The sequence below is a fragment of the Kryptolebias marmoratus genome, linkage group LG9 (genome assembly GCF_001649575.2).
Source record: "Kryptolebias marmoratus isolate JLee-2015 linkage group LG9, ASM164957v2, whole genome shotgun sequence".
Lineage (NCBI taxonomy): Eukaryota > Metazoa > Chordata > Actinopteri > Cyprinodontiformes > Rivulidae > Kryptolebias > Kryptolebias marmoratus.
The window spans coordinates 12417064-12443268 of NC_051438.1; the positions used below are offsets into that span (position 1 = coordinate 12417064).

The window sequence follows — 26205 nt, forward strand, 5'->3', positions numbered from 1 at the left end:
AATTCATGCGCAACAAAAGGTTTTCTAAATGCTCCCACTACAACACCATACATTTTATTAAACCATATAAGGAAAACTGATGCAGGGTAGAGTTTGTAATGCAAAGTTTTTGAGTCAACATGTATAATTTATTTTCTAACCAAATCTATAGGAAAATAAATTTATTGTTCAACTGTTTTAATCAAGTCTTGCATCTGATATTTACCGAATAATAGATACTTTGCCCCAAAAAGATTATTTCCTTAAGCCTTTTCATTGTTATTTTGGGTTTTGTTATGTACAAAACAACAAAATGTGCTCCCTAATAGTATAAAAACATTGGGGGGCTAACAAACAGTGGGTGGTGACAAGCAAGACTTTAACAGTAAGAGTGTTGTTTTTTTTTTGTAAGGTGACAGTAATACATGGTCTGTGTGAGGGGAAAACATTATGTACTCCTGCCACCAGCTCAAAAAAAAAAAAAAAAAAAAAACCACCCTTTTCCACTTCACCTGTGACAACTGCTGCCATTCATTTATCAGACTGTGATTGGTGCAGTGTAATGTCACGATATGTTCAGGATACAAAGTTGTTCAAAGTGACATGTGAATGTTACTTGCTCAAAAACTACTAAGACCGCCGTCACACGCAGTTACAGAAAGGTGCCCCTTTCGGGCACCCTTACATCCAATTAATAAAAAGATGTGCATGACTGAAAAAGAGTGACAGCAAAGGGCAGCTACAGAGGTGACTTTGGAACGCCGTTGTCAAGCGGAAGCATGTCCAACATGTTTCAGAAAGCCAGACGGGCTGACAATCGTGGCAGAACGTTTCAAAATGATGTGCTCCCGCCATGAAACATTAGAGATTGATGGGAGTATTTTCACAGATCTCAATGTTTGAAATGGAAACGGCAGCTCGGTCACCATTTCTGGAAACCTGAAAATGGAAAAGCACAACTACTAAGAAAAAAAACAAAAAACAAAAAAAAGAACATCCATTTAAATGTATTCACAGTGCTATGGAGATGGTCTATTGCTTGATCATACATAAAAAGCAGCTGTGACTACAACTGAGCCCCAGTGGAAAGACACACTGAAAAATTGTTGGATCTCTGCCCCGCATGCGCAGTCCTTCTCTTCAAAGAGAAGGTGTGCTGAATGAAACACAATTAAGTACATCTGGTTAGCTGTGTAAATTATGTATAGTAACATTTAACACTATAGGCAGCAGTCACACCATGAAGCGTGGCACAGTAGTCGCAGCTCTAACCATAGCACCCTACTGAGAGAAAAAGAAATGCTCAATCACAGTCTGCCAACTGCTCGAGCTTAACCTGAAATTGTAAAACTTTCAGGAAACGGGAAGAGACGGAGGGGAGAATGAAGACCTGGGAGGGAAGGGAGACACACCCAATCTGGAAATTTGTAAATTTAGGCGCAAAATCTGAACATGAAAGGGCTGTAGAGGACGGAACAAGGGCTGTTTATATGAACTGCAGCATCGTGGATAGTGGTGGCACTGACCTGCCCCATCCCCCACTGGCCTTTGCCCATTGGGGTGGGGGCGGGCGGGTTGTGCACATAGTTAAGGGCCAGAGAGCGCCAAGAGCACAAATCCCCTGTGATTTTGTGTTCTCTGGATGCAGAGCTGCGGAGAGGTTTAGCTCTTTGCCCAGCCTCGTTCAATCCTATTTCATCCATGTCTAGCCTATATTTCATTTCCACACCAGAGGGTTCAAAGCACTTCTTCAGGTGCTCATTATAGAGGCAGTTTCTCTGCCACATCTTTTATGATACTCAGGTGAGTCTCTCTATCCATCTCCTTTAGGACAGATTTAGTAATATTCACTTCAACAAAAAACCATTACACCACAGGACAATTTCTGAAAATTTCTGTGGGGATTAAAATATATGTATATGTATATATAAAGCGTGAAATGATGAAAGACCCCAAATACTGTCTTTCAATAATTAATCACGGTAAATGTATTTAATATACATAATTAATGATTTGTTTCATTTCATTTTACATCTGCTTTCTAAACATCCTGAGTTTAAAAAAAAATACAAAAAGCCAGCACAAAAATAGAGGGCAATATGACTTTCTCCCCCCATCCTACATTTTCCCATAAATTCACCTCTCACATCCTGCAAGGGAATCCAAGTGGGAAAAGCAGGCTACAAGAATATATGTAGAGTATAACAGAAGCATGCAAATCAAGTGACCCACAAAGTCTCAGCCAGATGGGGTTTATGTTAAAAGACGTAGGAGCTGATGTCATAAAAAAGGCTAAAAACATAAGAGACAAAATAAAACATTTAAACAAATTACTCATGATTTCACTGCCATAGACAGTTAAACGACTTAACTTGCAACCATTTTTATGCTTTTACTTAATAACAATTGTAAAGGGTTCAACAAGACTTTCAAGCTATATTTAGTAACAGTTTTGGCACTTCATAAATTCATAAAACTACATGGAGCAAGGAAGGCTGAAGGAGGCTCCAGAACATGAAGGTTGTCTTTAAATGAAAGATGCTCAGTTAAACAGATGCCAAAATAAAGGGGGGTGGGGGGGAGTATGATGTCTTAAATAAGCTAATATCACCTTTAAGATGTTAAAACATAACTACAAACAATGTATTCCTTTAGCTAACAAATGTTCTGAAACAGTAAAAATCAACAAATGAAAAAGTCTATTTACTCAAAGTCTAAAATAACATTTTCAGCTGTGAAGGTAGTTTAAACAGATTAATTTGAAACATCCTATTAGCTGCTCTTATTTTACTCCAATGAACAGCTGGCCATAAAGTGGAAAAGATATGCATTTAAAGATATCAAAAATGTAAATATTAGTCATTGTAATAAAGCTCATGCATGAATAAAGCAATGCAGCAGACCCTCCCTGTCTTCTTGTCTCTAGCTCAAACTTACCACCTATTTTGCTTTGTTTTGCTTTTTTGTTTCCAACATACAAAGTGTCTGGAGAACAACAACAACAAGGAGGTTGCGATTTACAGCTGTGGCTAATTTCAACGGCAAGCTGCGGCAACACGTTCGCGTTATCAATATTCTGACGGTGACGAGCCGGTGGGAGGGAAAAGGGGGAAGCAAGGGGGAGGTGGAGGAGGAAGACTAAGGTGCACAAGAGCTGTGTATGAGGCAGAGAGCAAGTGACTGAGCGGGAGAGCGAGAGGCTGTTTGTGTGTGTGTGGGAGAGCAAAGGAAGAGAGGGGGAGAGAGAGAGAAACAGTGGTGATGATCAACGCCAGGCTGCCACCACTCTGCAGCAGTGAGTGGCTGCAACAAAAAGCACAGAATAACATCCCCGACTCCCTGCTTTGCTTTTTTTCCTCTCCCTGCGTCTCAGCTACCAGATGAAGGTTCCGCTCACAGCTCTGCAGAGGCTACGCTGAGGCTGAGCCGGCGTCAAAGGCAGGATCTGTGGGCTGCCATCAACAAGTTAAGGTTGGACGACCACGGCCATGGGAGACAAACGCTCGATCTTCCGTTGATCGTCACTGCATTGGAGGTGAAACGAAAGGTTAAAGAAAAGAAGAAGAAGAGGAAGAGGGAGCTGTTGACTGGAGGCGCTCTGGATCAAACTGATCAACTTAAAAATATATAAATATTTATTTCAAGGATTTGCTCAAGGCAAAAGATTTACATCTTTGAGCTTGGATTTTAACGGACTCGGACAAAATAAAAGGAATAAACATCTTCGGACATGGAATTTTACATTTTATTTCAACTGGGTGGATTCAGAATTGCTTTATCTCCAAAGAGGCTGATTCCTTTTGTGTTTACTCAAAAGGGCTTTTCCCCTTTGGATTTTTCTTCCATCTGGTTGCTCCAAGAGTCTTTGGAAAAGGACAGTTGAATGCAGCCTCCGATGTGCACAAAAGAATGGGTAAGTTAGCCCCTTTTTATGGCAGGTCTGGAGATGAATAGGGAATACAAGTAAGAGTGAGAGAGGCTGAGGACTAAAAGCTCTTCTGCCTTGTCTATTTACTGCAATGGTCCTTCATTTTCCCTTCTACTCCGACACGAGTTGGGAAGATATGCGATAAAAATTCCATTTGCTTTCCACAAAGGACCTCCAAAGTGACAAAAAATGTAAAGCTTTTTTTATTCTAGGAATTAAAGCATATTTTAGTGTCTCATAATAAACAGTCAGACAGTCATCAGAATTTTTTTTAAGTCTAGCTGCACAGCACAAAATCAAAAAGGCTGAATATGATCGGAGAAAAAAATAAAGAGAAAACCAAGTCTAGATCATGTATATAAATCACTTGATTCTATATAACATTTATTTAACCTATGATCAAAGACATTAAGCTTACATACACTGTGAAAAGTTGCAAGTGTAAATTGTTCTGTCTGCTCTATGTTTGAGAAAAACAGAGAAAAGACTAACGGCACAATTGCCCCCATGAATTAGTAATAATTGCTCTGCAGAGATTAGTTTTCCCGCCCCAAAATTCATTTTCTTGTCTTTGAACCGACCCAGGTTTCCATTCAAGGTGGCCATTGGTGGGACCTGCACCAGTGGCTGTGAGTGTGATCAGTATGCTCCTAGCGTGCGTGCTGTCTCCTGCATCATGCACAACCTGCCCTCAAAAATGCCGCTGTGAGGACCTGCAGTTCTACTGCGACACCCAGGGGCTTAAGGCACCGCCAGATGGTGTGGACAAGGGTGCCGTGGGGTTGTCACTACGCCACAATAGCATCACTGAGCTCTCCCCTGATCAATTCTATGGTTTCAGTCAGCTCACCTGGCTGCATCTAGACCACAACCAGATCACCACAGTCCTAGAGGATGCCTTTCAAGGCCTCTATAAACTGAAGGACCTCAACTTGAGCTCCAATCGTATCACCAAGTTGCCCAACACAACCTTCATCCACCTCATCAATCTTCAGATACTGGACCTCTCCTTCAATCAGATGACTTCACTGGAACCAGAACTGTTTCACGGACTGAGGAAGCTCCAGATACTTCACCTTCGCTCCAATTTACTTCGCACTACACCTGTTCGGGCATTCTGGGACTGCCGCAGCCTGGAGTATCTGGGCCTGAGCAGCAACCGTCTCCGAAGTCTGGCCCGGAATGGATTTGCCGGGCTCATTAAACTTAAAGAGCTCCACTTGGAGCACAATCAACTGACCAAGATTAACTTGGCCCATTTCCCTCGCCTTGTTGCCCTCCAGTTCTTGTATCTGCAATGGAATAAGATCAGCAACGTCACATGTGGCATGGAATGGACCTGGACTACTTTAGAGAAGCTGGACCTCACAGGAAACGAGATACGCGTCCTGACACCTGATGTGTTTCAAACGCTGCCAAATTTAAAAATTTTGCTACTGGATAACAACAAACTAAGCAGTCTGGAGCCCCAAGTTTTGAACATGTGGCGGTCTTTGAGTACAATTGGGTTGTCCAGCAACTTTTGGGAATGTACCAAAAGGATCTGCTCTCTGGCCACATGGCTAAGCACCTTTAAGGGAAGGTGGGAACACTCCATTCTCTGCCACAGTCCTGAATATGCCCAAGGTGAGGAGATACTTGATGCCGTTTATGGATTCCAGCTTTGCCAGAATTTTTCAGCGCCAGTCATTCAGACTATTAGTACGACCACAGACACGACGACGGCTGCAGAGATGACGAGCTCCTTGTTTGGAATTATGCAGCCAACCCCCACGCAGGACGATGCGGAGGATTTGGGGAGCTTTACCACAGTCACTACCACTACAACCACAACACAAACACCACGCACTGCTCAAGCAACTACTGCTTTGCTGGAAGAGGCAGCTGTAACAGAGGACGTCTCAGCTATGGACAATACTGTCATGACTCATAGGGTCATCATTGGAACTATGGCCCTTCTGTTTTCTTTCTTTTTCATCATTTTTGTTGTGTATATCTCACGGAAGTGCTGCCCTCCCACCCTGCGGCGGATACGTCACTGTTCAGCTATTCAGAACCGCAGACAGATGAGGACCCAGCAGCGACAGCCAATGGCAGACCTAGCCACACAGGTACCCTATAACGAGTATGAGCCCAGCCATGAAGAAGGGGCACTTGTGATCATCAATGGCTATGGGCAGTGCAAGTGTCAGCAACTGCCTTACAAAGAGTGTGAAGTATGAACTCTTATTTATTCCTAGACCAGAAAGGTTTGTCATTTGACCATTTCAGAAGATACAGGGTTTGCTTTTTTTGATTTGTTTTCAGTTTATGTAAAAAAAAACTAATTTCTACAGTGAGAAATGAGAATATGTGACGAATGCTGAATGCCACAAAGACAGAGCTTGGACAGTAAAGGAATGATGTAGAGATAGTCACAAATTTATTTTTCTATGAAAGCAAAGGTTGTTCATATCAGCCAGGGGCAATCATTTTAAATAAGAAAATTGTAAACTGTGAGATTTGTCTCTACATTGTCTATATTCTGCAGCACATTTAAACTACGGGGCCTAATGGCCCTCTGCTAACAGAATACATATGAGGGGATGTGATGTGTCATTTCATCCAAAAGCTAATGATTTGAAATTGCATTTCTAACTGCACCTGAGGCACTGTAAGCCAGTCACTCAAAGGTAAAATTATTTAACAAATTAACAGTGTTGTTTTATGGTTTCATTGTTTTGAGGGAACAAGACGATAGGTAACAAGACTAAAGTCAAACTAAAGGTCATTTCTGTTGATGAATCATTTCATGGAGAATAATCATTAAACCTTAAAAAGACATACTTAAGGTTTAAGTGAATTAAACAACCTTGCACCAGATAAAAAGCTTTGTTTGTTAAATAAATCTGGACTGCTTTTTATTTTATTTTTTACATTTTGGGCTGTGTGGAAATGTAGCTAAAAGTGTGTATAGTGAGGAATGGAATTAATTTATTCATTTAATCAGCATTAACTCAAAACCAGAGTGCTGATTTGTAGCTTACAGAAGGTATTGAAAATTTGAGCTCTTGCCTTTGAGGGGCAACCACCAGAAATAAAACCTCAACCTGTGGGCCACAGTAAGCTGTGCTCAGCTTTGGTTAATCTTCAGTCTACGCTGGTAAGAACTCATGGATGTCACCCTCGCATCTGACACACACATTTATACGACCTTTAATGTACAATTATCTGTATATGGATTACCCATTTTCTAAAGGCCATATAAACTGTGACCATTACATATTTGAGCTAAACCTAATTAAGCATAATTTGCTGATTTGCCATACCAGAATCAATTATAGACAAACTTGTGTTATATGCAAGTAGCAAGTAAAAGGGTAATGAACAGTGCAAATGTCAGAACAGTTTATGCTGAAAATAAAATCTTTTCCAGAAGCTCATAGTCCTTACCACTTACACACTAATCAAGACTGACAGGTTCAAGATTGAACCAATTAAGGAAAGGCAAAAAGAATCTGATATTCTGTCACCCACACCAGTGATCCAGCAACACTTAGCTCTTCCACCAGGCAAAACTAGCCGTATAATCATCATTCATACCACACCAAAACCCCCACTTAACTTCAATTTAAGGCCTTTTTAATATGAAATTGTCATTCTCCATCTGTAAAATTGATTTAAAGTGAATAATTTATATGTATCAGTTTTCGTCTTTTGACTAACAAGAGTCAGGGCTAAACTGCGGTCAATACTCGGAAAGCAAATGGAGATCTAGTGATAAGCAAACAGCGAGCTTTGGTCAGGACACATTTGTATGCAGAAAGGAGTGGATGTGCATTAGCATCAGTCTGAAGCTGCTGCTGCAGCTTCCCACTCTGGGTTCAATTTGGTGGTGGGGGCAGGGTAAGAGGAAGAGGGATCGAGGGGAACTGATAGAATGAAGGAGGAGCACAAATATCAGTTAATAACCTAAGTTTATCAAAATAATTAGCTGGCCAAATACTGATACATACAAAAGGAATAGACGAGCGGCAGCTGCTTGGGTTTTAACCAAACAATGACGACACGGGAGCAATGAGTTCCCAACTGGTCAGCTAATGAGCTATAACTAAATGTTTACATTAAGAAAATCTAAACAAATTATTAACGAGGAAAAAAGGGAAATCTTATCATAACATTTTTCTAGGTTTTGGTTGCAGATCAAAGTCAGCACGGCACGTTTAAGTGAGATTAGGATGCATTTGAATGGCTGAGATCTTGTGGGTGAAGTCCGCAGGTACCATTTGTGGCTGTTTTTTTTTCCATTATTATTTGAAGTTTGTCAAAAAGTCTAGCTTCAAACTTTGACATGAATGCTTATGTGTCAGTGTGTCAGCAGACGCTCATACGATGCCTACAAAAATGTGCATATGTAAACCAAAAATTGTTACACTTCATGTTCAAATGACATTAAAAAGAACCATAGCATACTGTCATAATTCAACGCCAAGCTATTTTACTTTACTAATTTAAACTTTTCTACAGCTTCACACCGCTTTTACTACTGCCCTTCTATTCTATCTTGCATGATCCAAAAAAGTATTAAAAAAAGGAAAGAAAAAAAAGAAAAAAAAATCAGTCATTGAGTTGAGTATTTTTAATTTCATTTAGGAAGCATTAGTGAGAGTAACTTTTTGCTAAAGACTGAAGATGTACATGGAGCACTAAGAGAGTACAGTAAATCATTTGACATTTCACTATTTAAGACTACAGTTGTACCAAGTGACTGAAAATCCACAAAATTTGTAGAATTATGCATCCCTTTGCACTTTGGCTCTTTGTAAACAATTTTGTTTCCTCTTGTCATCTTCTAGCCCTTATTTTCACCCTGCTAAAAAAAATGCTATGAAAAAAAGGACAAAAAAGTGAACAAAACCCTCCTCTCATTTTCAAACTCTTTGTGCAAAAATGAATGCTTTTCTCTTCCCATTTTCCTTTTGTATTGTAAAATGTACAATTTCATATCTGTATAGTGGATAAGATGTGCCAAACTGGTAAAAAAAAAAAATAATAAAAAAAAAAACATTGTCCCCTCAAAACATATATTTTTTAAATAAAATGGTTATAAATGTTTGCAAAGTGTTTGCAAACTGATGTACGCTGACATCTTGGTTTGGTCTTTTATTTCACTTTGAGTCAAGGTGTGCATTTTAGGCCAAAAAGTGCAACTTCACAAACAAGTTTAAATTACAACCTTTATGTTCAAATGCAACAAAATATCACTATAACCCCCAACACAAGCATTTCTCCAGTTTTATAGTTAAAATATCAATAGATTCATTTGATACAAATTCCCCTTTAATCTTGTATGTGGACCAAAAAACAACAAGACTGATTGTGAAGTTTTAGCAATTTTTACTTTAAAATTAACCAAACTGAAAAAGCTGGAGGCCCATTCATCCTTCAGAACAGTCCTAGCATGTGTTAGAAAAGGGTGATGTTTAAATGAGAAAAATCTATTAAAATTACTGCACCCTGATTTTCATTTTAGCTACTTTGTCATTCTGTTATTTTAATGAACTGCTATATTATTTCTCATAAATTAGTGATTTATGATAAACTGACATTACAAGAACCGAGTATTCTTCTAAAAGCTTTCTAAAAGGTTTTCTAATTTCTACTAAAATGCTTTTAGGTAGACTGAGCCAGCAGATAATGTAATACTAATATTTTGTTTTATTATTGTTTATTTTGAAAAATTGACGAAGCTAAATTACTAAACTGACTCAGCAGTAAATCTGCATTTCCTGCATCGCATAAGATTAGGATTAGTTGAAAAGTTCATTTCTTTATATGCTTTTACTTTAAGGCTATTAAAACGAGAAGGTTTAAAACTGGATTCAGTAAATTTGCTCACTATGAGTCATATTGAAATAACTATATTTGAGCAAACAATTTCAGAAGCATTGAAAACGAGCACTTTTAGTCTACGTTCCGTTGTCTAACAGAATGTTAAACTATTTTAAGATTTGGCTTTAAAATAAAATTTTACAACGCAAACTAAGAAGATGGTATCAGCTTTAATCAGCCAACATGATTGTATCAGAGAGTGTTTTCCAAACCAATGCTTGTTAAATTTAAAACCATCTTTTCAGATGCCAATAATTCAGACTTATGTTTACATAAATGTATCTTGGAACAAAACAACATCTCCATGTTAGCTGGTGAGCCAATTTCAGTCTGAACAATATTTCTTTTTAAAAATTCTCTCTGTTGGGGAAACAAACACAATATTTTGCAAATCCAACTTGTTCTGCTGTGCTTGTAAACCTTCGGTGAGGGGGAAATACAGATTTGCACACTTTTAAAACAATAAAAGATGATTTTTGTGTTTATTTTTGTGCATTTGACAAAAACCTTTTGGGGGGGGAAATAAGATTTCTGCCTACTTTACTATTGTTTTTTTAAAACGTGAACTAGAACCCATAACAACAATGGAGGCCTCATTAGACCCAACAAGTTATGAATATTGTGGAACAATCTCAGCCCTGCTCAGAAACGCTGACATTAAAGCCACCTACTGGCTCAGTATGGTACTGTTTTTTTTTACTTTTTTTATTTTTGCATTCTGATCTGGATAAATATGGACATTTTAAAAGAAAACTGTTTTTAAGAGCACCCATTGTACCCAAAAGCAGTTTGTGCATCATTCTGTTATCAGTCATTGAAAAGACCTGCTTTATAAAATGCTCCAAATTTGGAGTCTCTTTAAAACTAGACGATTTTTTGGGAGAGGATTACAGGATATCAGACATTTATTAGAAATGTCTTCTTAGTCAAAGCAACCCTAGATCTTATTTTCATTGATATTAACATTACTTTCATAACAGAAAGGTCAATTTATCTTTCTATAAATTCTAAAATCCCTTTTACCCCTCCGTTGAACTTCTGCAGAGAATTTGGGAGCGAGACAGCACCGAGTGTCAGAATACGGGATAAAAAGCAGTAAATCTAACTCAATAGGAGGTGTGTAGAAACAACAGGTTAAAATTACTGCAGTAACCTTTACACACTTGAGAGTTTCTGCATTGGATTAACTTAGTCCTTACTAAATATATTTTGCTGAAAACCTTAAATAATGATTTGTATTGTAAAAGATGGACACCACATGCAACAGCTAACAGGACTGATCGGAATTTTTTAAGACTGAATGACACTACTGAGGATGTCAATGACAAATACTTGAGTTCAAAAGCTTAAAAATGGCATTTTGAATAAAGGTGTGTGTTGATGAATCGGTAGTGAAATAAAGCACAGCTTGTTGTGATTACAGCTCATATCCTTTGAAGAACAGCAACAAAAACAGCTGAACTTCAAGCTCTGTCAAACCATGGCTCTGTTCACAATAACTGGATGATAAAGAAAACATATCATTATGTTACAAACCACCTGATTACAAATTCGGGCGGCCATTTGTTTTCTCACAGCCTGAAGGTTTTCTACTAAACCCCAGCCTTGAGGCTCTGTGTGTGTGTGTGACATGTGTCGGAATGTTTTCCCAGTCGGCTGGGTTCTCACAAGTGCTGTGATTCTACTACAGCTTTCAGACACGTTGTCATTTCCAGGTGAAGCAGGTGAACTGGAAACTACAGTCAGCCAGCAGGTGCCAACGCGTGTGTGAAACTGTATGTGTGTGTGATAGTCTTGTGATAAAAAGGTGAGCTGCTCAAAATGAGCCATGCATTTTGTTCAATCTCACCCTAGATGATTGACAAAAAAAGGGTTGTTTTTTTTAAATGAACTATTACATCATTAAAAAAAAAAGAAAGAAATTTCAGGCAAAACAATGTAAAAATTTAAAAGCGGTAGATGACAACCTCATGAATAAATTTTCTCCTTTCATTAACTATATAAATTATTCTGCTCGGTTCTAAAACAGATGCAGATAAGTATTAATGGTTCAGCTAACCATTTAAGCTTAAATAACAGAAAGGCACTTTTTTTGCAGACTAATTTGCCATACATCATCATTAATGTAATTTGTCACTCAGAACTCATTTCTCCTGTCCTCAAACAAGCAAGTTAAGAGTCCAGTTGTTAAATCACAGAGCGTCCCGGTGCGTTTCTTCCTCCGTACCGCTGAGAAACCGTCCATCTCATCTACCTGCCAACAAAGCCAATCAGAATTCACCAGCCAAAGATCAAGGGGCAGGTCTGAGAAATGTTGTCTGACGAGCGCCTGCTGACAGACCGGTGTTTTATGGAGGCTGTAAATATACCTACAGCCTTCAGGACACTAAATCTTTTCCTTGTTACACTGTGTGGTGTGTAATTTCTTTTAATTATGGAATCAGATAAGATTACAAATAGATAAATTGAACTGCTCTGACAATGGCAGTACTTCCTGCTTTGTGTCGTACAGTATGGTTAGAAAATATAAAGGAGAGTAAAAAAACATAAATCATGTAAAATGCAAACTGGCATCTCCCTATTCTTTGTGTATTTTTTTTTTATTTGATATCACTAACATTGTTAGATTATACAGTGCTCAAAGTCCACAAACAGCAATGCTGCTCCCTACTGAAAACCAGTACCACATTTAACATTCTTAGAAACTATTGTTTAAATATGTTTTATATTAGAATTTTAAGAAAGTACTAAATTAATGTTTAATTTGACAGGGTAAAAACTGAACAAACTGTATTTAATTAGGGGGGGAAGCAAAGATTAGAAATTGCCTAAAAACTACTAACAAGGAGAGAGGGGGAAAACAAAAGTAAACCACTAATTTATCAGTTTTTCCCCAGAAATGCTGGATCATAGTGTCTTAAGAGGGTTTAAATGAGTTTCCTTTTTTTAAAAAAAATATGAACCTGCAGAATAAAGGACAACAAGTCACATTTAGCTCATGGTTGCCGCTCACTAAGAGAAAGAAGTTCTTATTGCTTTGCAGTGTTGCACATGATGTTCCTCTTTAAGATTAAAAAAGGCCTCAATAATATGTAGATTAGATGCACTCGAGTTGCTGGTTATAAAATGGACTCACTGGGGCTCCAAGAACGGTCAGAAAGTGTTATTAGGTTGTTGCAGACTGTAGACCTCAAGAGCCCAAACAGAAATGTACTTCTAATGAGATGCAACTGTGCAGGCTCAGAGAAAAATGGATGGAGGTAAATTCTTACACTCGTGCCGCCCGAGGCAAACAAAAACAGTAAGAGTCCGGGAAAGAGTGAGCTGTCAAGGGAGAAAGGGACAAACAGGAAGAAGATGTCTGCAACAAGAGCAAATGGGAAATATGATTGTGCCAGAAGTTCAAAGTGTACATATGTTAGGGAATTTCAAGTGGGGGAAATCTACTTTGAGCTCAGAAAGGGAGTGAAAGGAAATGAAACCCAATCACAGTTGTATATACGACATAATCATACAGATGAAAATGATCAGGAATCAGGAATTTAATGTCAGTCGCTGCATATGTCAAAGCAAGCTGATCTCCAGTCTGCGACAGGAGACAAAACCCTGACAGATGTTTGTAACAAAGGATGCATTATTAACGAAAAGTGGCAGAAAGCGTTACAGTAAACACCATGCCCGAGCTGTCACGATGGAATAGAATAATTGAGGTTATACCGTGTGGCAGCGGTGGAGCAGCGTCACCCCCCCCTCCCTCCCCAGTTCTATCTTTCCACTTCACTGGCTGAGCAGACAAGCTACAATCTTGTAAAAAGATCATTAACATTGTAGCATTTCAACAATAAATAAATAGATAAAATAAAGCTAACCTAATCCCAGTCATTCAATAAGAGGATGCCTTAAACAAGAACGTTACAGTCCAATCCTTGCTGCTGCAGAAGGGGTCTCTCAGTGTGCTTCAGCTCCGGTCTGTGTGTGCGTCAGCCGTCACGGTAACGTAATTTGCGCGTGGCTAATTAGGCTCACATTACCAAAGCCATTTCCGACCCACTGTAGCCGTTAGATTTACTGTTACAGTCACTGATAATCGACACACAGCACATATTTTCCTCGTGTGAATACAATTATTACAGCTCACCAAAGTCACTAAATCAGCGGAGGACAGTCAGACTGAAGGATAATGGAAGACGTGACATATTAGCACATTCCAGTGGAGAGCGCAATCTCGGACTACATGTCCGGTTCAATGTCAGAAGAACAAGGATTTTTGGTCATATCTGTAGAGATAAAACAACCAAAGATTACTAAACTTGTTACAACTTTAGCAAACCTCTGCCCTGCACATTTTGAATGATTTCAATTTCACTTTTCAGAGTTAGAATTTCTCTTCTTTCTGGTTTGGCTGTAAATGTAAAACCCTACATGGCCTTCTTTGCGTTCATAAAGAGTGCTCCAGATGGATGACAGAAGCACAAATAAAACACAGATAAAAAACAATTACAGCATACCTCACTTACATACCAAAATACAGGTCCCTTTTATTTTTTATGAACTCAAAAGCACCAATTTATTCTTTTTTTTTTAAATCTAAACTTAGAATATTTGTCACCAATGTCTAACACTTGGGGCAAGGGAGGATATAAGAACTACTCTTAAAAATGCTATTTTATTAAAATATTCATTCTAGCGGCACTAAGGAGAAAGGTGCCACTATAAATGACAGCACACTTTCTATGATATATAAAAACCTAACAAAATCCACTAGACACACATCATCAAAATAATGTGACATTTGAGTATTCTGTCAAGCTTGACAAACACACTCAGGTTATCTGACACATTATTAGTTTAAAGGAAGCAGGTCGGGACACCAGCTCTTGTTGATATGCTAACTGTAGCATGTCATAGCACTCAGAGGCCAAATGACATTAAAACACATTAGAGTTCAGATCTATTTTCTTTATTTCATAACTGCCATGTCTGCTCACAATCGCTCTGGAAATTGAAGTTTTGAAGTCGCTCTGGACTGCACAAGCACCTCACAGGAGTCGATGATGACTAAATCTGAAGCCAGCTAAAGATTTCGCTTGAAAGGCTGAAACCTTGAAATAAACAAGGTGAGCTCTGAGTCGACAGAAAGAAAGCCAGGCTTGGAAAGCCTGTGCAGTTAGTGTTTATAGGTGAAGTCCAAAACAAGGATATCATTCATACTCCTGTAGGACTGATACAAATACTATTATGCATGAACACCATTTATATGAAAAAACAGCACCTGTAACAGTATGGCAGATACTTCCATAGTCTTGTAAAAGTTCATAAATCAACTTTTTTGTTTTCCCTTCTTCTCAACAACCAGCAGTGCCAGGTCATCAAAATCCATTGTGGGCTTGGATGGCGCTGCAGTGTGTGTTTACAGAACGTTAGTGCTCAGCAGAGTGGGTGCTCACAGCTTTATAGTTCCTGGTACGGTGTGTGTCCAGCCTCAAAATGCTACATACACATGACTGCCTATCATTTTCTCCATCAAAAACGGGGGGTGGGGGGTAAATTTACAGAAAAAGATGAGCTAAGATCAACTGTCAACAATGACTAAAAGCCTTTTTTTAGCAGAGCGAAGCCACACCTGATTTGGTTCAAGCTAGCAGACAGAAAAAGTGATACAGATTAAACTAATATGGCTCAAATGGGTTAACATGTACAAACGCTTAAATCCCATCAGTGATGAAACTGTAAACACTTTAATAATTCAGTTTAATCTCATATTTATAGTTGACAAAATGGCAAAAGTACTTAAATTGACAAGTTGATGCAGATGATAAATGCTCCTGAAAAAAAAAAACTTAACGTTTCTAAAAGTGACCTTGTGGTTCTGGATCTTTACTTGTGTTTGCAGATTTTTAAAAAACGACTTTAATACTAGATATGAATCTGGTTTTAGACGTCATTTATACAGACAAATGTCGGAGGGGGCAGAAAAGCAGCGCCGATCTGAGACAACTTGATGGTTCCATCAGCGTTCACCATTCACTCAGTAAGTGGCATTGCTTTAAAGAATTTGGTTCGGGAGGCTCAAGGACACGTCCCTGATTGCGATCAAGCTTTTAATGTTCTAAATGTTTGGAAGGAGTTTGTAAAGGCGAGACTGATAACAGGACGGGCTGTAGTCAGTGAGAGTTATACAGGGTCAGATGACAGGAGAGGGAGAACGCCGGAGGAGGAAAAACAAAACATGACAAAGCATGAAAATGCAGTTTGCGAGGATTTAGAAAAGTTGTTCCAGTACGCAGTGTTGTGAAAGACTGAAGAGCCAGAAGGAAGGGAGAGCTCTCAACAATCCTTCCTATCAATCAGGTGAGGAAAATGGATTCAGCCACAAGCACCTACTTGCACCATTATGTAATATGTTAATGATAAGAGGTTCGTTCGCATGCCAGCTGCAGCAGCCTGGCTAAGATTAGCCAGCTCTCTCGTGATGAAGATGAAGACACTTACGTTGCCCATGTACTCAGACAGGAGGTCCTGCAGAGCCTGGCGCACAGAGTTGCATTCGGCCACGATGCGCTCCCTGCGGTCATCGCGTGTGCAGGAGGAGTCGGCCATGAGCGCGGCGCCGCTGATGATGCTTTCAAGGCGCTCCTCAAGAGAAGGACGAAAGCGCTCCTCACTGAACGCCAAGGGGTCCACGATGATTTGTTTCTGTATTAAGAACAAACAGAAAGGTTTTTAAAAATTACCAAAGCCAAAGGAAAGCTTTTATTGTGTTACTAGAACTTAGTGGAGTTGATATCAGCGTCTTTGCTTGTAAATCACCTTTTTAGATCTGTGTTACAGGATGACCAGACAGTCAAGAGGTCACTGAACACAACAGAAGGAAGAACCTAAATAACATTAAATCACTAACAGGCTGAAACACTTTACCCACTAGTCAAATCTGTCAACTGCTCCCCGTTTTCATTTACCCTTTAATTTGACAAATACAATAATTTAATTTTCCTTTACAGTCGTTTTCCTATTATCATCATCTGGCTTTGGAGTGCAATAGGAAAGGACTGAACGTTAAAGTGATGTAGTAGCTGCAGGTAATAATCAAGTTCAGCTCACATCCACACAGATGGGAACACAACATCTGGATGCACACGCTGATTTCCACCTGAAGGCTACAAGAGCGGGTACAGGTTACTGTTTTTTCTTTTCATTACCGACTGCAACATTACAGACTTTATATACACCACTGATCTGTAAGTCAGGTGGTGACGGAAAGAACAGATTCCTTCGATTGTCCCAGAATGTTGGGCTTTTTAGAAATTGTGCTTGCTCACAGTGTCATATCATACACACACACACACACACACTTTTGGGAGGTTATTGCTGTCGTGGATCTGACACGAGATTTGTGTGCGAAGCCCTCGGCACACTGAGGATAAACCTGCTGCTTCTGGTAACGGAGAAATTCAATCTTAGAAAGTGTACTTGTGTCGAAATATAAACAGTGTAGAAACCAATTTCTTGGAGGCAAAAAAAAGGCACATATTGCAAAAATAAGTTTTATGAAGTATTCTCTTTTAGCAAAGATGATTATTTTTATGTGTGTCAGGTAGTTTAAAGATGCCGAAAGTCGTAAAAAGTTAAGTGTCAAAGAAAACAAAATTTGCGCCTAAGCTTCAAAACAGCACAAAATGGTTTTGTTGAAGTTATTTAGCCTTTAGCCGCTTCTTCTTTTTAAGTATCAGAGGTGCAATAGTAATATGGTGTTCATTCTAATACTGCAGGACAAGTAAGACTGCTTTACAGTTTCATTTCTCAAAGGTTAACCTGTTCCAGAGACTAGTTATCATGCTGTTGAGGTGCTGCAGAGGACTAAGGTACCACCATGAAGCGTGTAGCAGCGGAGGAAAAAAACCCGTGGACTTTGCACTCAAGATGCTTTCTGTTGCTGCAAAATATTTTTCGTAAATTTTCATTGGAATCGTGATTTATTAGGCAGCTCGCCCTCCATCGCAGCCACCTTCAGCCCGATCTATTCAGTCTCATCTGACCTCTGCTTGCGTGTCATATCGCCATGGCAACAGGCACAAGGGAGAGAGACACGGAGGAGGGAGAGAGAGTGAGAGAGAGAGAGCGGGTGGAGGGGTGAGTCGGTTGTTTGACTCATTTGCTAATTTCGACTAGCACTTGGAAGTGGGCATCAGGTGATTTCATGAAAAAGTCTCCCCCTTTGTTTCGTTTCCAAAAAAACATCCTGCCTTCATCTTCAAATTGCAGCTAATGCAAGCAACGTAACACTGCATTGTTGCCATCTTATTTAATCATTTAACTCTCTATCCTAACAAGGAGCTTTAAATTAGATTTTATAAAACTTCATGACAAATTAGTGCCAACTATGATTTAAAAATAAAGTTCATTTGTCCCGCAGTTTGCCCTAAAACGCGTTGAAAGCAGGAAGAGTTTGGTGTTGTACACTTTTATGTGGTCCTGTTTAATTTCCCAGAGTAAATGTTTTTTTAATTTGAAGGTTTAAGCTCACAGTGGAATAACAAACAAGCTTCTGACTGTATTCTGATCTAAATAAAGCTGTGGAGCTGGCTTCAGTGTGTCAAAGGTTTGCTGTATTTTTCCATTAAGAAACGTCAGTACTTCACATCTTTCTCCTAATTGTTTTACGTTTGCTTGTGCCAAGGTCATTTTTCTAACTACATTAATTCTCTTGCCGTTTTCTCTTCATATGCTTCTTTCTTACAGCTTTATGTATGGATCGTTTTACGCCGTCACGTGTCAAACACCATCACTGTTACAGTGTACATAAATCCTGGATGCACATGAGAAAGGAGTAATTTACCCAGGCAGTCTGTGAATCCATAAATAATGCAGTTTGAGAAGAAAAGTTTCCCTTGTTTCCTTTGATTGTTAACATTTCAGGAACTATCATCAGTATGCGTCCTAAAGCAACCATGTTAATGTGCCCTTTATCCTGAGCGGATAAGCTGAATATCTTTTGGTGATTCTATGCTCCCTGTATTACAATTTTTAGCATGGTTCATTATTATACAGCAAGGGGTCTCCATATGACGGTCGGGCTAAATCATCCCTGATCTGACAAAAAAAAGAAATAAAGAAACTTCTCAAATCTTTAGAAATCAGACATATGAGTCATGAGATATAACTGCTACGAAACCTAACTCCTACAAACCTGTAGTGCAGCAAAACAAAGCACTAAGTTAAACATCCAAAAAAGTGAAAATGAAAGGTGTTAAATGTTACCATGACTTCCAAACCTGAAGTGGCTCAACTACTTCCTAAATCCGACACAAACAAGCTTTCTTCAGCGCACTCACACGAACAGTTTGTAAAAACTATATCATTAAAGAGTACATTCATTTGGCTAAGAGTAAAGAGAATATGGGCTTACACACTGCATTCATCATGTGAATAAACAGTGTCACAGTGAGAACACGACAACGTGTTCGACACTGCTACTTGTTAAATGACTGAAAAAACTGATTAACACGAGATGAGTAATGAGTTTAGCACAAGGGAAGACACAATAAAAACCTGTGCTTCTATAGCTCAATTTGTCACTGAGGACCTGCTGAATGCCTCTGAATCTGATTAAAAACAAACCATCCTGTAAGAAAGCTGCTCTGTATATCTGACAATTGAAGGAGGAGGAAGGGGGAATAAAGAAAACATCTAATCACCTTTGCATTTATCACCCCAGGCAGCATTACAATGATTAGCCCTATTTTTAAATCATCTGTTATCTTGATGCTTCAATTCATGTCAATATTATGAGCAGTGAGTCAAACGTTTCAAACACGTTGTGTTTCTATAGATTATATTAAGTGGTTTGAAATTAAAAAGGACATCTAGCAGTTAGATTAAAAATGCTGCCGTGATGCTGGATTAACACATCGGACCCTTTCTAAAATGACAAGAAACTATTTCAACGCCCCATTATTCTGCCCGATTCTTTACAGTCTCTGCAGCCATAAAAAAAAAGGGTTAAACGATTGGAAACAAATCTTTGTAAGTACAATCCACTGTGGTATTATAAATCTCCTTTATGTGAAACAGAAGCAAATTAAGAAATGAAGTAGTACTGACAAGAGCATACTCACTGCACCCCAAAGCTATGTCCCACATTGTCCGCATTTCCTGTCCCAATTTCCACCTCGAGTTCAACCCCCCCAGGGCTTTTTGGTCACTTTATGATTCAGTTGGGTTAGTTCTTTAAAATCTTTACTCTGTTACAAACTTTATAAGCCCTCGTGTATTTCTGGCAATAAACAAAACGTTTTAGCACGACTTTGAAAAGTTGAGAGCGTAAAGAAATCATATTAGTTTGCGTACTTTTAATTGATTTGTGAGATAATTTAATATCCAGCTGTACTCAAGGGCAAACAGAGGCAAATGGGCTGCGATTTGTAAAATCACTCGTTTGACTTACATCAAAGTTGTTGAGGGCATAAGCGAGCTCTCCGGCCCCTGCTGGCTGGATCAGCGATGAGTCCTCAGTGGGCGTGGCCTGGGCGGCGTTGGAGATGCCTGAAACGGCGTGCTGGAGTTGTTTGTAGATCAGGTCACGGTTGGCCTTGTAGGCTGCCACGTCAGGATGCTGCAGGCAGGCGCAGGACGCTTTGTACAGCATGGGGACGTTTCTCTGGAGCACTCCACGAGCAGCGGCCATTTGGTCCTTGTGATGAACGTCCTTTAGCTCCTAGCGGGGCGAAAAAGAAAAAAAAAGAAAAAGAAAAAAAGAATAAAAATTGGGGTTAAACTGAAAGCTGGAATACTCACAAGGATGATGTACTTTCAGTTCAAAATGGGCCTGTCATTATGGAGACGCTAAGAGTTTGTTACGGATGACCCAGATTTATTTCTGTCCCCTGCGGTAATACAACACAGTCATAATCAGGCCATTATAAAGGAGCCTTAGCAATTTAATGTGTCGCTATTCAGACTTTCGGATTGTATTGAAATTACATCTTCACGCAGGGGAGGGGGCGCAGATAGTGACTGATGCATGATGGAAATGAAGGCCTCACCTTCAAATGGAACCTTTCCAAACACCCCCCACTACCAATCACTGAGCACCATTACTTCATATATTCTCTTAGCTCACATAAAGCACAGTAAAATTATAACTACTAGCCATTTATTCCACAAAAATTCCCCATTGTTGGCACTGATTACCTGGCCAGCTAAAGATGAGGCCATTTAAAGTCTGAGAATTTACTGAACATAAAATTTGTAGTTAAACATGTTTAAAGTGCACCTGAAAGGAAATGCTGACACTCATTGCTGCCTTAATTTTACAACATTAGGCAGTTACAAAACATAAAGGTGTTATACTATAATGAAAAAATAGCATATTTCTCCACATTAATGTTTAAATTAAGTCTGTATATTAATAGAAATGGATTTAAAGATGTCTGCAGAGTTAAAAAAGGCTAAATTTGCCTTATATCATACAGATATGATAAACATTTAAAACTTGATGTGTTATTAATGTTTGTTACATTGGTACATAACACTAAAGCAAAACCAGGTAAACAGTCTCACTGCAGGCCAGCAGTTAGTGTGATAAACTTAAATAATTCATGATTCTTGTCATACATCATCATAATCACAAGAAACTCAACTCCAAGATCATTTTCATCTACATTAATGAGGTGGTGAGTGTACCTCCTGGATCGGCACAAAAATAAACCTGTTGTTTTCAGTCAGATGTATTATGAAATCCACTTTGAGACTGATAAACACTTGTGCCTTAGTGCGAAATGTTTTGTTTTTACCTTCTCTTATTGACAGTATTTATTTATCCAACCATTTCCCTACTTAAAGAAGTAGGATCTGTTCTTGTTTAGCCTACCCCACTGATTTAATTATGATCTTTTCAATCCACATAAACAGTAACTATGCAGCCCAATTAAAGCCACCAGATGCCTTTCTTTAGTCTGATGTTCCTTTTTCACCAACCATCCCTTACCTGCTGTCTCTTGGCAGCCATGACATTCAGTTTGTCCACCTCTGGTATCAAGGCCTTATACTGGATTCCCAGGTCCTGCTCTGTTCCTGCGTTGCGCACTTTGACCAGATTGTCCTCCACCTGACCCAAGAAAATACAGTTAGCAGTGAAAATTAAGAGGTTTTTCCTCAGCAAGGCAAATTCAAACTGAAATGTCATTTTTAAACAAAATCCACAGAAAAAACACAGATATTACCAACTTGAAAATACTGCTGCCGTCTCGTTTCAGCCCTTAAGAACTTTCTGCCTGGAACCTTTAAGGATTCTTTTCTCTCGTCCCGAAACACTAACTAGAGTCCCAAGACGGAGGAAATACTTTCTGAAAATTTGGCTCGACTTTCTACAAAAGTTCAAAGACGTTCCTGGAGGGTTTTAATGTGCAGAACATCTCTCAAACAGTCTAGTACTTGTTTAGCCAGACAGTTTATCTCATTAGTAAACTCTGCAGTCGCAGGTACAATCTATTTGCAATTAAATCAGTGAAAGTACAAACAACCAGCAGTGCGAGGAGACCATTTAAGGACTAAAAATAAAATACAATTAAAGACTCTTGGGATTAAAGATTCCAGGTAATCTCGGTTGAAATATGCCTTCAATCCTGGCAAGGAATGAGAAAATAGCTATTAATTTACCTGTCACTCCTCACAATCGAAAGTCACAACTGCACTGAAGTTTCTGTTTTGAATTATTAAATGGAATAATTGTCAGGACGTGAAGACAAAAGGAGCCCACTTGTGTTATTATTCACTTTAGTAGGCACTAAGTAATTGGCTGAGAGAAGAACAGAAAATAAACTGAGATGTCATGCATTAACACAGCGGTGGTACCCACTTAGGTTACATATGAGCGGGCCATCAGTGAATGTCAACTCCACTTTTATTTGTTCATTTCAGAGAATTAGACGAGTCTCTTATTAATGTTTCGAACAGCGGACAGTAGGCTGCTCTCAGACTGTGGCTGGTGCTCCTAATCCTCGTTCTGCTACCCTGGAGGGCCACAACAAGCTTAAGCTCACCCCCCAAAAAAGGCAGAACAGAATGAGGATATCAGGAAGTCTGTCAACGGGAGAGAGAGCCAGCCAGACAGCTGCAATCCATATGGTGGAGCTGGAGTTTTTCCATCAAATGTAAGAATCAGAAGAGGCAACGGAATGTCTTTGTTTTGTTTTCGGATTTGTGTTTTCATTTTTCCCCATTAAAAATATTGCAAATTTGCACTTGTTGTTCAAGCGATAATGATTTATTCAAGCCAGCGAGTGTGTCAATAAAAACGACATTTTGGGGAAAACAGATTTATTTCCTGTAATCACAAATAGCATTGTTTGTAAAGCAATAACACAAGGAAATATTGAATCGTCTCACCAGTTTAAGCTGCAGCAGAAGTTTGTAGACGTCAGACATGTCTGCCAGAACCAGCAGGTGTGTGACGGCCGACAGAAGGGCCCTGGCAGCACGCACCATGTTACCCCTCTTCACAGAAGAACAGGGGTCTTCTGCAAACTCCCCAGAAGCCTGCCGCATCGACTCGCCTGAAGTTCAGGGACAAAGCAAAACATATTTCTCAATTTATGTGAGTTCCAGTCATAAAATAGAAATGAATTGTTCAAAAATAGACTGGATGACTACAAACTTAGCCATTTATTCTAATACCACTTTGCAGCTGCTCAACAAAAATATACCTTTAAATAAACATTTTAAAAGTTTGTTAAAAATTATGTGAAAAAAAAAACTGACAGGCATCTCTCAACAACTTTTTATTTTGTAATCAATCAATGTGATGGATCACACCTGGCAATTCCTGCGACTGAATCGTGCAACAACAGCTCCTATTGTTGGTCATTTTGGCTTGTAGCTCCAACAGCAATAATCTACATGACATGACGTGTCTGAAATCAGTCACAGTCCATTCCCCACAACATGTTTACTGCGTCAGAAGTCATTATTGGAGAGTTACAGGAGCGCGCAGGAAGGGCAGCGGTCTGACGCATCTCCCCTGCCTGACTAAGGTCAGCACGTGTCACACAGTGTTCCTGCTTCCCGACCGACGTGCCCACGGAAAAGAGGGGAGGTCAAAACCACAACAATGGCTCACTGTCTGGTTTGTCCAGCGTCGCGCAGTCGCTTCCGCGGGATGGGACTGCACAGCTGACTTAGCACACAAATTGCCTCTGTAGCCTCAAATCATGAACAAGACAGTAAATCTGCACTTTACTTCAGCGGAGGTGACAAGCAAACTTGAATTCTATAAAAGGCTTTACAACGATGCTGCATCCTAAAAACAAAAAGGACAAGTACCTGTCCCGTTTATTTTCCTATAATGTGGTACAGCTCTATGGAAAAGTGGAACAACAAGTACAAGAGAATAAACATGAGCCACTTTCTACAAGTGATATTTGCTGTCGAAATGAACGACTGGAGGCTAATTTTGTTGTTTCTGTCGGTAAAAACTGAGCGTTTTTAACCATCTTGACAAATAATTCCACTGTGACAAAAAGTGTAAGTAGCTCAATTCCTCCGCTCCAGAGCAACAAAAAGGAGGATAAACACTACTTTTAACTTTTAATTGTTTTTATTGTAGAGTTGTTTATTTAAAATTATTTACACAGCCAGTAAAAGTGGCACAAATCTGTTCAAGTGACTGAGAAAAGTACAGATCACATCGTATTCTACTTTTCAGAATGAGAAACTCTGAAGTGTGTCCTTAATCAGAAAGGTTGTACTTTAAAAAAAAATGTAACCACACTGTGACCGAGCACACCAGACCTCATGTGACTCGTGTGTCATTCTTTGGCTGACACTGATCACCACCCTGAATGGCAGTCAGCCAGAAAAAAAAACCCATGGATGACACACTGAAGCTAAGCAGTGGACTGACAGAAAGGCGTTAGTCCTCATAAGTATCTATCATGGGGACATTTACGCTTCTTATTTATATAAACAAATTGAGGGTTAATGTCATAGGTTGGTACTCTAAATTACAGAGATCAAAACGGCGAAAACTTGGCTTTTGCCCTAACACAAAGTAACTCCTGATATTTCTGGCTTCTAGCAAAGCGGCTCACCTTCTCATCTGAGAAACCCTCCTTAATTCAGACTCCACTGAGAACGATCCAAAACACCATCCCAGATTTGACAACTACGTCAGCCTCACACTTTTTGTAAAACACATTTATCAACCTTAGACAGAAATATGTCGCTTCAGGGCCATTTCAAAGTACAGACCTCTTAAATGACCACACCTATGTACCAAATAGTTCATAGGTGTGGACACCTCTCATATCCACCAGGTGTGTAAACATCTATGTGCTTAATTGAAAACACACCAATCAGGTATGAGCACTGTATTGAAGCTGTGGCTTTGGTACACGAGGGAGTTGAGCAAAGAGACTGGATTCGAAGGGTTTTTCCCCAGTATTTGTCTACACAACTGTTTGCTGGGCTTACAGAAAACTGGACAATATTTTGTCCTGACTTCATGCTGATTGGCTTGCTTTTGTGGTGGCATATAAATCTTTTCATCAGTCTGCAGCATCGGCCTTATTTATTTTTGTACTTTTTCTGGCCACCTTACAGTCATTGTGAGAAAAGGAAAAGTGCTAAAAGTGTTTTGGGTTTAGTGCGACAGTGTGTAAATGAGTAAAAGGGTGTTAGATTATATGAACAATGTGTGATGTGGCGAAAAAATAGAGTTGCGTTTTGGAAAAGATCTGGGGTGTTCCGTTAATTAGGTGTGTAGTTGTGCTAATTGTGTGAAGCGCTTTGAAAAAACTAAGATTAGGGCCAGGATTACTGGGTGAGGGAATAGATTTTTAGTGTCAAAGGCACAAATGTGTTTTCTTTCATAAATATTTATCTCCATTAATCTTAAAAACTACAAAAGAAACAAGGTTAGGTTTAAACAGTTACACAAAAAGTAAGGACATGAGAATGTAAAGGGTACGTTGTTGGGGCGCAGACTGGCGAAGGAGCAAATAAGCACAGAAACAAAAGTGCCAAGGACCCAAAAAGAGCTAAGAGGTCAATAAATTCTCACCAAAAGTTAAATAAAGATTTAAATTTAGAACAGGGGCGTCAAACTCCAAGCCTCGACGGTCGCTGTCCTGGAAGTTTTAGGTTTTTCTGCTCCAACACACCTGATTCAAATTGTTTAATTACCTCCTCACCAAATCATCAAATTCTCTTGATGTCCATATGTCCACATGTCAGTCATTTAAACCAGGTGTTTTAAAACAAGAACAGATCTAAAACATACAGGAGAGCGGCCCCTGAGGAACAAAGTTTGACACCTGTTAATTGTGAAGCTCAAACCTGTGGAATGCAACAAAACCCAACAAGTTTATCTAATAACTGAGCTAAAATCACAAATGTAAGAGAGCTCAGACAATCCCATTACCAAACTAATC

At 39.3% G+C, this 26205-nt stretch overlaps 2 protein-coding genes across 4 annotated transcripts in view; one reads left to right on the plus strand and one right to left on the minus strand.

Moving 5' to 3' along the window:
* Positions 1-26205, minus strand: part of ctnna1 (catenin (cadherin-associated protein), alpha 1) — a 64120-nt gene that overhangs the window by 31921 nt on the left and 5994 nt on the right. For all 3 annotated transcript variants that reach the window (XM_017426642.3, XM_017426643.3, XM_037977573.1), the window contains exons 4-7: positions 23165-23331; positions 21765-21884; positions 20223-20492; positions 16271-16474 (exon numbers count right to left, since the gene is read on the minus strand). In XM_017426642.3, the coding sequence (XP_017282131.1) occupies positions 16271-16474; positions 20223-20492; positions 21765-21884; positions 23165-23331 (761 nt within the window). The remainder of the gene's footprint in view (positions 1-16270; positions 16475-20222; positions 20493-21764; positions 21885-23164; positions 23332-26205) is intronic.
* On the plus strand, positions 3717-8492 carry lrrtm2 (leucine rich repeat transmembrane neuronal 2). Its single transcript, XM_017426645.3, has 2 exons — positions 3717-3892; positions 4493-8492. Exons 1-2 carry the CDS (start codon positions 3889-3891, stop codon positions 6127-6129), a joined length of 1641 nt encoding a protein of 546 aa, XP_017282134.1. The 5' UTR covers positions 3717-3888; the 3' UTR covers positions 6130-8492.